We start from the raw sequence: 12,031 nt of genomic DNA on the forward strand, positions 1-12,031 counted from the left end.
ATGGTTAAGAGATGTTACAGCTAGAAAGCAATCTTTAATGTATGTTCCAGGAACAGCAAAATCTGTAAAATTTCACATAATAGGGACTGAACTAAAGAAACCACAAGAATTCCCTCCCACACTAAGCTCCCTGGGGCAGACTCACTGACCTCTGCAAGCAAAAAAGGAACAGAGAGTATCTGCAAAGTCCTCATGGAGTCAATATAGTAGTAAAAGAAAAAGGAGCCTGGAGGACTCTCAGGGTCTATTTTTGTCTCTGCCACACAACAACTGTGTGACTTGGTCAAATCAATGAGGTCCCTGTGCTCTTGACTAATCAGTGGAGTTTATCTATAAAGCTGGGAACAAAAATTTTCCTCAACCCCTATTTTTGACTTGGTCTGCTAGTCTTGTACTTTTCCATAGGTCTTGAACAAATCAGTGGTATGCGGGGAAGGTTACTTAAAGGTTGATTGTCAAGTACTTTTGTATCTTTGGACAAAAAGCTCCCTGTTCAGTGGTGCATGTTACTATTTTTATGAAATCAATTAGGATTTAGAGTGTTATAGAAGCATCAGTGGAACCAAAAAACTGATGCTGCTGAGGACTCCATGAACGTCATCAACTGTTGTTGTTTTCATTCTGTCCTTTAAAACAAAAACAAAAACCTGCCATTCACGAAGTTGGAATAAGCTGTCAGTTTTTTAACATAAAGTGGCAGGATGTGTCCCAGAGGCAGTGGGGGAGCTGGTTTTGCATTGGCAAGATTTACGATAAGGGATTCGCATGAGTGCTGAAGGTAAAGGAAGATAAATCCCCAAAGGCAAATTCTACCAATAATTGAATTACAAAGCCATTATCGTGTGCTGAACAGAGCAACTTTATAGCTCTATTGTGACAGGATAAAGCTTGTTAGAATATTTATGTTCATAGGACAACTTTGGCATAAGGATCTCTGAGAGTATATTCTCTCTTCTATCTGTCTGTGGCAGCTAATTAGTCTTTCTGTGTAATGCAGTATATGTGGAGATGGAGGTGTGCTCAAATTGGGACTGGGAAGAAGGAATGCTGAAGGTCAGGAGACATCTCAAAATAAATAACACGTTAAGCACAAACTCATCTGCAGAATGCAACTAGAGTCTAATGTCCAGAAAGAGAATCAGGACAGGTTCTGGGAAGGGGAAGAAGGGGCACAGAAGCAAATGAGCATTTTTAATGATGAGGGGTCAAACTGGATTTTCCAAGTGATGTCTCACTTTTCTGTTTGATGTTGCATTGCAGCCACTTCTAACTTAGTCTGAGTCAGTGTCGATAAGCTCAAAATGGCCAGATCTCATTCCACCCACTTTAGTAGAGTCATGTTGTTACCTGTCATTTGTCTGCTATCCTTTGCTGCGTGAACAAATCATACCTGTTTCCCTCAAAAAGGTGGTGAGGGATGGTTATAGGAGTCCTGATTCTGCACTTGTTCATTTCCTCTGAGACATGGGAAAGCTGCATAGTATCTCTGTATCATGTAAAGAATGAACGACATTCACACTGGCTCTGTCTGTGAAAAGGTCATAGTAGCATTTCTGTTCTTCCAGCCTTGCATTCTGGACCATTTGTTTGAAGATTCTGTAAAATAACATTGCCTTTTATTGCTTAGCTTAAAAGAACTTTGATCTTGGCTGCTGTAAGCATGTATGATACAAGGAATACATATGAAAAGTTTGCCATCAAGTTTCTTACTCATGTAGTCCCAGATATGGCGTTACTGTGTCTGAAGTCAAGTATCCAAAACCAAAGGCACGCAAAGCTGCTTTCCAGAATGCACAAGCCCTTGAGATGGAGCCCTGGTTGTCTGGTGCTTTGAGTTCTTTGTTTATGAAAAATCATACTTTGAAATTAAGTACACCAAGTGGAAGCTTTTGCTGTATTCACAATGACGTCTTTTTGCAGTTCTGAGTGGTCTGACTGCCTTGCAAACCTCATCTGTTCCCAGCATCTATAAACAATTTCTTTTGTCCCTAGAAGTGAAAAAAGATAGAAGAGGTGGAAACCCCAGGATAACAGGGTCTCTATTGAATTTCCTTGGCTCAGAAGAGCTGAGAGGCCAAGGAAGCCAAGGTTTTAGAAATGTTTCAGATGGAGAGATGGCAAGGGGTTGGTCACTACAGAAATATGCCAACTAGCATTTGCTGTGCAATGGGCAGTGCCAGACTGCTTTTGTTTAGTTCAGCCTAGTTCTAAACCAGAGGATGATTCAGGGTCTTTTCGCTGTGCTGCTTCTCACGGTGGATGTAGAATCTGCATTCAGAGCAATTATGGTGCTGCAGCCACTGATATCGATTTGTGCAGCTCTCAAGTGCAGATGACTACTTAGCAGGCTTGATGGTGATTAAAATTTTAGGAAGTGACTGTAACAGGACTGTCGGGGTCCTACTTTTTCGTAATGTGAGCAACTTCTCTGTAGAGGCAGTGGGGTCACTGCCTTGCACTCCCCTTGGCTTTTTTAAAATCCTCATTTTCCCAAAAGATTTTTTCTTTTTTTTTTTTTTCTCTTTTCCTTTTTCTTTTTTCAAAACATCCACACAATTATACCAACAAAACACAAAAAGCTAATCACAAAAATACAATAGGCACTGTTCAGCAGAAAGTGTTGCAAGCATATCCCTGGTGTACTGAAGTTTCAGGGAGTATTACAGAAAGCCTGAGATTAAAGGGACAGACAAAGGGCATGCTGGCATTTTACCATAAAGTGAAAACATAGAATGTGACAAGAAGAAAAGTTTGTGGATGTATGAGTGATTGAGAACAGATGCTGAAAAGGAAGAATAGAATCGAGAAATATGAGAAGAAAGTGCTGCTAGCATAGCTAACAAAAGTTGCACAGAATAGGGCGCAGCAAAGTTTTGGACTGTGGTTTATTTTTAGAGAAATTTCTGAGAGAAATCAGTAACCAAGTGGGTCCCAGAGTGTTGTTCATCTGTACGCCTGTTCTTTGCAGGGTGCTTGGTTAATAAGTGCACAGTGCTTTTCCCTGTTTAGCTTGTGAAGTGTATGTTGACCAGGTTGCATTGACCACGTGCACAAAATATAATGGAGTGGGCAGTTCTATCAAGTTAGAAACCCTGAGTTTGAGGCTTTGGTATTATCTAAGGCAAATCTAGCATGTAGTTTTCTTCTTCCATGTCTGAAGATTTTATTTATTAATCACTCTAGTTTTGGTATAAGAACCTTCAAATCCAGTCATCAGTCAGGACTGAAATTTCTTTGAAATCAGTTAGGTTTATTCATTTTGTTTCATACTAATGCCATGGGCTTAACACTGTTACTTAATAATACTCAGGCTTGTAGAAGTACATTGTCCTGCTCAGCTTCTAAGGATGATCCTTTTTTCCCTCAACCAAATGAAAAAGCCAAGAAAATAGCTGCATGCTCAGTAGTGTTGTGATAGGTCTGGTTGACATACTAAAAATTTAAGATTTCTGATGTATATTCCACACTTCCTAATATCTTGTTTTCAGTAGGTCCTTTAAGAACTGATTGTCCTAAACACTAAAAGGATGTCTATCTTCCTACAAAGTGCATGTTCTCAAGTGCAGTGCAACCAAGAGCATGGCATTTATCTCCTGTATATGTTCACTGTGGTCAATATCACATTTCTGAATTTCTCCTAGGCTTTAACATGCTATATAGTAAATTACAAAGCTGAGTTAAGCTATATAAAACATTAGTTCTCCCAGAGAGAAGGCAGCCCAAGACATTCCTTTTCTCCTTTCCTTACAATCCATAGTTTATTTGTAGTTCCTGTTTTTAAATGTAGGTTATAAACATACTTCAGGTCTGTTGTGTTACCTGCTTTGGGATCTTTATGTGATCACACGTGGTGTCTGTAGTGTAGGTGTCCAGACATCTTATAGTCAATGGAGAGAAACAGCCCTTTCTAGCATAAAGTTTGTCTTCTCATGAAGATGTATCTAACACCGTTCAGATGAACCACAGTGCAAAACTGCCTGTTTCTCCTCACTGCCTGCAAAAAGAGTTGAGTGTGATTAGCTCAGAGTTAAATATCTATAGTGTATAACTGGGTAAGATTAATATTACTTTATGTGCCTTTTCAGGGGGTATGGAGGGGTGTAGAGAGAAATATCACAGGGCTACCATGGAACAAGACAGCAAGATACAAGAAAGCATGACATTAAAAAAATTCTGGTCAGTAAGCTCTCAGCAGAATCCAGATGGGAGTGATAGGTTTCTGGTTGTCAGCTGTGTACAGCTAATATTGATTTAAGCAGATATGTATTTGTATTTTGCCTGTCCTTTGCAACTGATTGTTCATGTTATCATTTAATATTATGGGCCTGACTGTAACCTTGTGCTGTCACAAGTAAATTAAGCCTGTTATATATCAAAGCAATGGAATGTGTACTTTCTAAGGTAGAAAGAAAGATCTAGCAGATAGGAAGACTTGAATATGGTTCTTGCCTCTACTTCAAATGTCCTGTTTGACTTTAGGAACTCCCTTAGATTCTCTGGGCCTTAGTTTTCATCTTTGTTTGTCATCACATTTCTAATTTGCAGGGGTTAGGAGATTTCAAAAGAAAGGAAGCCCTTGAGTAGGTGAATAATGTTTATCACCAGTCATGTTTCAGCCATCCTTGTTCTATATATCCTTGGGACAATTGATGGCTTAATTCTACCTTGAGTTGAAGCCTCTGTAGTTCCAATACAAGCTGTCATGGTGAGAGACTAAGTAATATGCAGGTCACTACAGCTGCAGCCTTCTAACTTTCAGGGCTTGGTGGGTCCAGATATTTATACTCTGCTTTTAAGACGCTTAAGAGTTTGATGTAAATTATGGCTCATATCACAAGTGAAAACAACAGTGACAATCATGTCCCATCCATCAGTGAGACATCTCATTCTGAATTAGCTGTCTTTGCCTGAGAAGATGCAGTAGAGGTGTTTCTTGCGGTCAGAATAGCACTGCAAGGAGGAAACTCACAATGCACCTGACTGGAGACTCAACAGGCTTTAACTAGGGCAGCAAGCTCTTTGCTGTATGAATACCATTGTTGCAGGTCTCTGAAGAGACAAAGTGTTCAAATCCATGGAGTATAATCCTTTTTTTCTTGGGAGAGTTCACATCCCCATGGGGCTGTGTGAGGTCAGGAGGAGGAATGCACTGACAAAGCTGTACTGTGTCTTCTGCAATAGCCCAGTTCCAGGTGTGCTTAAAGCCCACTTGAACAAACAATAAAAAAGGAGATATGCCAAATTACAAGCTTAGTCCTTCCATAGTTTTTTAGAGCTGTTGGTCAGTGTATCCATTTTGAACTGAATTGTAACTAGCAGGCCCAGCATTTTGGCCCCAAATCTGCTGATGATAGCAGGTAAAGGAAAAAATGCCCTAGGAAGGTACTCTCTTCCCCCCCACCTGGTGTCAGTTATCAGGAAGCAGGGATTTTAAATGGAAGTTGAATGTTTAGGATAAAAAGACCTTGCCATATATGCTATTAAAAATGGAGAAGAGGTGAAAGCAATGCTGGCTCTGAGTCTTTCCAGTCCTCAGCAAAGGAGACCAAAAAAATCCAAACCTTTTCTAGCTAGAGAATTGTTACAGATTTTGTCAAGCAAAGCTCAGGATTAATCAGGACACAAATAGTCTTGTTATTGTTAACATTTTTATAATGATTATTAGTTAATGCACATGATGATTAAGGGCTGGAGCTGCCTCTGATTGCAGTCAGTGGGAACTGAATTAAAGTCTAAATCACTGTTTGAACCTTACTTTTGATTTCCTGAAACATAATGAGGCTTTGAACAGAACAGCATCTAATTTGTCTATCACTGGAAATAAATGTTTCTCTTTCCTCATGCATCTATTAACTTGGAGGTCAGGCAGCTAACAAGAAACTGGTTGTTTAACCCTTAGGCTTAATCTAGGATGATTACTTGGATGTTAGGACCAAGACCAGAAACAAAACTGATTGTCAGAGATGCTGCTGAGGCTGCTGTATGATGGAATTGGCACATACTTGCACTCAGTACTGCCATAATTCAGACTGTCCATCAAACCACTGGCCATTTGGACTGTCCCAGGGAGTTCTTGAGGCCAGCAGTGCCAGTCCAGGGGAACCTCAACAATGGAAGAAAAGCTTGAGTCTGTAAACCCCTTATTTGCAGTGCTCAATGTCTTTATGTTGTTGCTTGTTAATTCAGAGTGAACAAACAGTCATTTTCTGAGTCAATCTGACATTTCTTTTATTAATGGAACAGTGGTTTTGTTAGATCAGAAGTGATAAAATGTCTCAGGATGAAATGGGTTTTAAGAATTTCTTAATTAATGAGGGAATATTGATCATTAGGAGTGTCAATTAAGCAAATGTGCATAAAATGTCCAATATAAAGGAACAGCTATAATTAGTATGCTGGCAAACACTATTATCCCATCAATTAAAGTCTTCTGTATCCCACCCAGAACTGAAAACCAGGAGACACACCAAAATGTCAGGCACCAACGAGAACAGAAACAAATCTCCAGGGGGAAAGAAGTGAAGAGGTCAGAAATAAAAACCTCATAAGTACAATGGCATTGATTCAATAAAATAGTAGAATTTCTTTCAAATTTTCAAGTTTATTTTAAGGAAAACTCAAAAATGCTTTCAAACTGATCAACTCTTACTTGTGAGTATGAGCTTAGGTCCAGTGGACTCTCCTGTGGAATTAATGTCTCAGACACTTATGATATCTGTTGTTTTTAATGTCTTTGTATCAATCTGTCTTGTATAGGTCTATGATGGGGTCCGGTAGAGAGCCAGACCTCGTGCACCTGGAGGCAAAAACAGTGGATGGTCGTAAGTACATCAGCTTTCAAATATTGTACTGTTCTGGACTGCTCTCATATACCTGTAACCACACAATATCATGATGGAAATCTGACTTCTCTTTAGTGATCTGCTCATTTAATATGAGGGGTTTGACTGTTCCAAGGCAGGTCTGTCAGAAGAGAAGTCTTTCCAGGAAGGCAAAAAGTTGGGATTAACAGGCTGTGAAAGGAGCCAAGAACATGGTAAGGAAGAATAGGCGATAAGCAGTAATTGGAGGTAGCACATACAGCACTTTTCTTTCTTCCTATGTGATTTTTGTTCATGGGAACATGGCATTGGAGAGAAGTTCCTGGGTCACAGAGTCTAGCTGCTGTTGTTTCACACAGTATGTAATGTCACCTTGTTTATAGCTTTACAGTTTTAACAGACCAGGGTTACTCTGCCTTAGGTACTACCTTTGAAAATACCTCATTTCTCTTGCATTAGAAACCTTTTAATGACCAGCCTAAGTGTATTCTTCACTGTTATTGCTTGTTCTGTTGTTGTCCTTCACTTTCATCAGCTCCTCTCCCTCCCTGCTTTGCCTCTTGAGGTGCTTTTCTCCATTCTAGGAGCCTCCTTTACCTGCAACTCCAAAATATTCTCCTAATTGGCTGTAAATTCTCTCAGGCACCCTAAGCCACCCGCTGGCCTTTTCTCCTCCCACCCATGCTTCTTCAAGGTTTATCTTTGAGCTCCACTGCTTTTGCAGATCTTCCTCCATGGATTTCTTTTCCACAGCACTGGATTGCCTCAGGCAGGCATCACACCGAAAGCCTGGTTGCCGTAGATCTCCTCATTGTAATTCCATATTGTTTCCACAGTAAATAGCAGTTTTGCTGCAACATAACAAGCAGATTTTTACCATTTGCAATATGTAAGTATTAATGATGCAGTCAATTCCTTTAAAAATGGATAAAATTCTCCCCTGAATTGTACCCCAAAAAGCAGTGATGTTACTTAAAATGTATATTTTGTCATTGGAAACTTAAAAACTGTCTGAAAATCTAACTGTAAGGTAATCAGGTTTTTTTTAACTTACTGAAATTTAGCATGAAAGAGAATTTTTTGGAAGATGAATTTTGAAAATAAAGTTGCGATAGAAACCATAAAGTTTTAGAGGTCTTCCCATTTCAAGATATGTAAGATTAGTAAAAGTGAAAGAATATATTATCTCTGTTTCTTATCACTTATGATCTCTGATTATTATTTCTCCTCTCAATTTCACTTACCTGAACATGGTGGCAAGGCTGGGAACATGAGGCTTTCTATTTCTTGGGACATGTTAAATGAGAATGAAAGATTCTAACAGGGCAGTGTTTATTTCAGCACAAAATATTACTGTTATAAGGCATTAAGAATTTGAGGTCATGGAGATGAAACACTACAACTGATGTTTAAGGAGCTATATTCTGGTGATGCTTTTGAGGGATGTTCAGCTCACAGTGGGCGGAGAAAGTGCCATGCTCCAAATGCCTTGAATCATCTTGTTTGAGTTCTTAGTCTGTAATAAGAATATTTTGCACAGCTATAGCACATTTCTGCAGAAGACTTCTTGAGTGCTTAACAAATTAGTAAACTTTATTACAGCTCTTAAGGTGGAAACTAAAAAAGAGGTAGATGAAACTGGCCTCACTGAGGAGTCAGGCATATTAATAAAGAATTGTGGAATAACAAATTATTGCATATCAGCTGAGCTCTAGTAACTGATTCTGCACACTTACATTGGCTTAGCTGTGAGGCAGCACAACTGAAGTTTTTCTGTTTAGGCAGTGACAGAACTACTAACGTAAATATAGCAGTGGTGTCAAACCTTCAGCCGGTGGTGACTCCTCTTGCCAACCAGTCATTTGGATGAAACTTCTGCTCATGAGTCAGGAGGTCACCATATTGGCAATATAAGAAAATGTGCTGGATTTTCAGTAAGTGCACGCTCTGTTTTGCCCATTGTTCCAGGGAGGGTTGATCTCGGGCAGAGGACTGCAGTGGGTAGCTGGAAGCAGTAATCTTGGAACATATAACAGCAATTTTTGCCAGAAGACATTTGGTAGCACTTCAGGTCACAGAATTTTGAGACTGAGACAGCCTAAGAGTGTGCACATGGTCCATTACTCTTGTTACCATGACCAACTTGGTATATTCATATATTCTCTTGGCTACTAGAGCCTGTTTTTTAAGTACTAAAGCAGTCTCCTTTTCCTCGATGAAGTAACCATGATCCTCCTCCCATGGATGAACAAACTTTTCTCCTCTGTAATGAAGCATGTGTGTCACTGCCAGTGGGGGAAATGGGGTGAAGTGTGCTGAAGTGAGAAAGGTATCTTTTTTCAAGCTGAGGGTAATTTGCAAATAATTTTTCTTGGGGTTTTTTGTGTGTTTGTGGTTTTTTTTCATGTTCTTGCATTTACTTGTTTATACTTTGTTTGGAATATCTCTTTTGAGAGTTAACCAAGTGTAAAAATTCAATAAAGGGATTAAATTTGAGAAGGTAGACTTGCCAAAACAAGGCAGGAAGAAAGAAGGAAGGAAATTGGAGCAGTGTGGAAACAACCACACAATCTGTACAATAAAATAAAAGATCCTGAAGTGGAAATATAAGGGCTAAGGAAAAAACAGCTGAACTCAGTACTAATAAGAAAAAACACTTAATTCTTGTGCTGGTATCTTTTTCAGCAGAAGCTGAGTAGTACAACTCCAGCTTTAGGTGAGAAGAAGTAGAAATGTCAGCAGAGTACGGTTGTTAGCCCATCTCCCTGGCAGGGTCGTTTGAGAACATCTATCAGCAGCAACCTTAGTATTGGGCTTTCCCTGCTAGGACACCCATAACTCTCTATCTCTGCTCTCTGATTATGGTCTGTCTGTGCATGTTATTTATTGTGTTTATATACATAATGTAAAAGGTTTACAAGGACCAAAATAGGAGTCTCTTGGCAGGCATAAATCAGTATAACTTCAGTGGCATGTTGATTTACACCTGCTGAGGATCTGGTTAGCAATGTTGTACCTGAGTGCACATTCTCCCTCTTTTTTTTTTTTTTTTTTCTTCTTTTTTTCCTTGGGATCCAGAAAAATCTGGACTCCTTCTGAACACACTGTGTCTCATCAAAATAGAGCGCAGGTAGCAATGAATAAACTGAGTACAGACTGTGCAATTTAGTTGTATTGATGGGGACAGATTTGCAGAGCTAATCATTGCCATTTATGTTTTTAATCTTGTTGTGTAAATTTTGGAGAGCACCAGGCAAATTTTCATCTTGTCAATGTGATGGTTTTGTTTATTTTTTAAAGGCTTTAGACCCAATCCGAGTCAATCTGGGACTGAGAGCATAGTGGTAAAACTGATTTTTCTGGTTGGAAGAAATTCATATAAACCTTACCTCACATTTCCATTTGTACACTTGGGTGTCCCTGGTGTTCCACTTTGATTTTGGAACAGGATCAAAGGCAAGCCAGCAAAGTCAGCAGGAATTGTGATTTTTTTGTTGTTGTTGTTGGTTTTTTGCCTGGTTTCAGGTCAAAACCCCAATAAGGCAATTAATCCCCTACAGTTTCTAACCACATGATAAGCTTCTCTTTGTTACATTCACCACCATAGTCAACAGGCAGAGTGACTGGTAGAACTTAAATCTAGGTTTGCTCAAGTGTAGCTTGAAGTGCTTTCAGAAGGTGTATAAACTTAATGACGTGTGGCTTTTAGGTTTGTAAAGAATACACAAGTCCTGAAAGGTCCTTAATTAATGGGCTTCTCTGATTTGAGCTAGGGAGGGTTGTCCCAGTAAGGCCTGATTAGAGGTAATTGATATGGAAGGTAATTTTTTTTCAGGTGATGCCTACTGAGGAATCCAGACTGTTGGTGAGAATTAGAAAGATGGGTTCCTACAAGGCACTTGGGGACTAACTGGGTACCCACTGGCCCTCCAGAGAATGGCAAAGCTGATTCAGAGGACATCTAAGTGACAGTTTCTGTAGGTGCAAGTCAAGAAAACCAACCGATACATATATGAGATATGCATTCACTTATGTAGATAGATGCGAGTCAATTTTGAGTAAAGTTTTTAATTTATGTTTTGGGTTTGTTTTTTTTAAGTGTGGATGAAAGAAGCTAAGGGGTTTTCTAATGTGCTAGAAAAATTTAGAGAGCTCCTGATATTTAAAAGTACTTTTGTTTCCTTTGCTTTGCTTCTGCTGTCCTGATTTACACAGCAACTTCTCTTATTGAAAGGTAATTTAGATGCTGCTGTGAATGCAGGTAAACCAAAGCCTGGTCAGCAGGCATACTCTGCTTGTTGATCAACAGGGACTGAGCATCTGGCCAACGGTGTCTGAATCAGAAAGTTGTGCTAGGACTTTAATTTCTGTTTTCACAGAACATTGCTAGAAAGAACAAAATAATCAATGCTGTGGGAAAAAAAAAGAGTAGGCAACCTAGCCTGACAGTCTTTTGCTAACATAGCTAGAGTGGTGAATTAATTCCCATGGTACACTAAAACTGTGCCGTGATTTTTTTTTTCCTGATCATGATTAGTATTTGTCCTGGAGAATGATATCTGCTAGTTTCTCTAATTATATCCTTATGCCAGAAATGGCAGAGGATATACTTCTCCACGTAGAGAAAGATTCCTGACTCTGGCATGCAATGAAGAAAAAGTAGCAGCAGGATAAAACCAGATTTGTGAGTAGTTAGTAAATGGGATAGCTTCATTTCACTGATCTTCATTATTGGTTAATTGGTTTGCAGTTGCTGAGTCCTGGAGAGTTGTGAATGTACTCCCATATCATAAACATTTCACAAATCAACATTCGGACCAGATGGAAATGGATAAAATAATAATTTTGTGTTTCTCAAAAAAGGAATAGAAAGATTAAAATATGGGAGAATATTTAAATAAAATCTGGAACTCATTGCCATGGGAGGTAGTGGATGCTGAAGGTGTACCTGGACTACCAAGGCACCTAGATAAATTCTTATAACCTTTTCTAGGCATCTGTTATTAGTCACTGTTGGAGAGGGGTTACAGGCCTGGGTCTTTCTGTGAGATATGTTACTACCATGTTCTTACGGTTCATTAGTTACAGCATACCAGTTATCCTTCAAAAGCAGAAACTACCCCTAATGTCTAAAGCTGCTCAATGATGAACTAGGATACTCCATAGTAAATCTGGAAGACAAACAAGTCATAGATTATGTGGATGCTCTT

At 39.2% G+C, this 12,031-nt stretch overlaps 1 protein-coding gene across 3 annotated transcripts in view; it reads left to right on the forward strand.

The window, feature by feature from the left end:
- The window catches only part of SORCS1 (sortilin related VPS10 domain containing receptor 1), a 301,203-nt gene that overhangs the window by 205,676 nt on the left and 83,496 nt on the right, over positions 1 to 12,031 (forward strand). For all 3 annotated transcript variants that reach the window (XM_075757978.1, XM_075757976.1, XM_075757977.1), the window contains exon 6: positions 6,757 to 6,821. In XM_075757978.1, coding sequence (XP_075614093.1) covers positions 6,757 to 6,821 — 65 coding nt within the window. The remainder of the gene's footprint in view (positions 1 to 6,756; positions 6,822 to 12,031) is intronic.

The sequence above is a fragment of the Balearica regulorum genome, chromosome 7 (genome assembly GCF_011004875.1).
Source record: "Balearica regulorum gibbericeps isolate bBalReg1 chromosome 7, bBalReg1.pri, whole genome shotgun sequence".
In the NCBI taxonomy this organism is placed as follows: Eukaryota; Metazoa; Chordata; class Aves; order Gruiformes; family Gruidae; genus Balearica; species Balearica regulorum.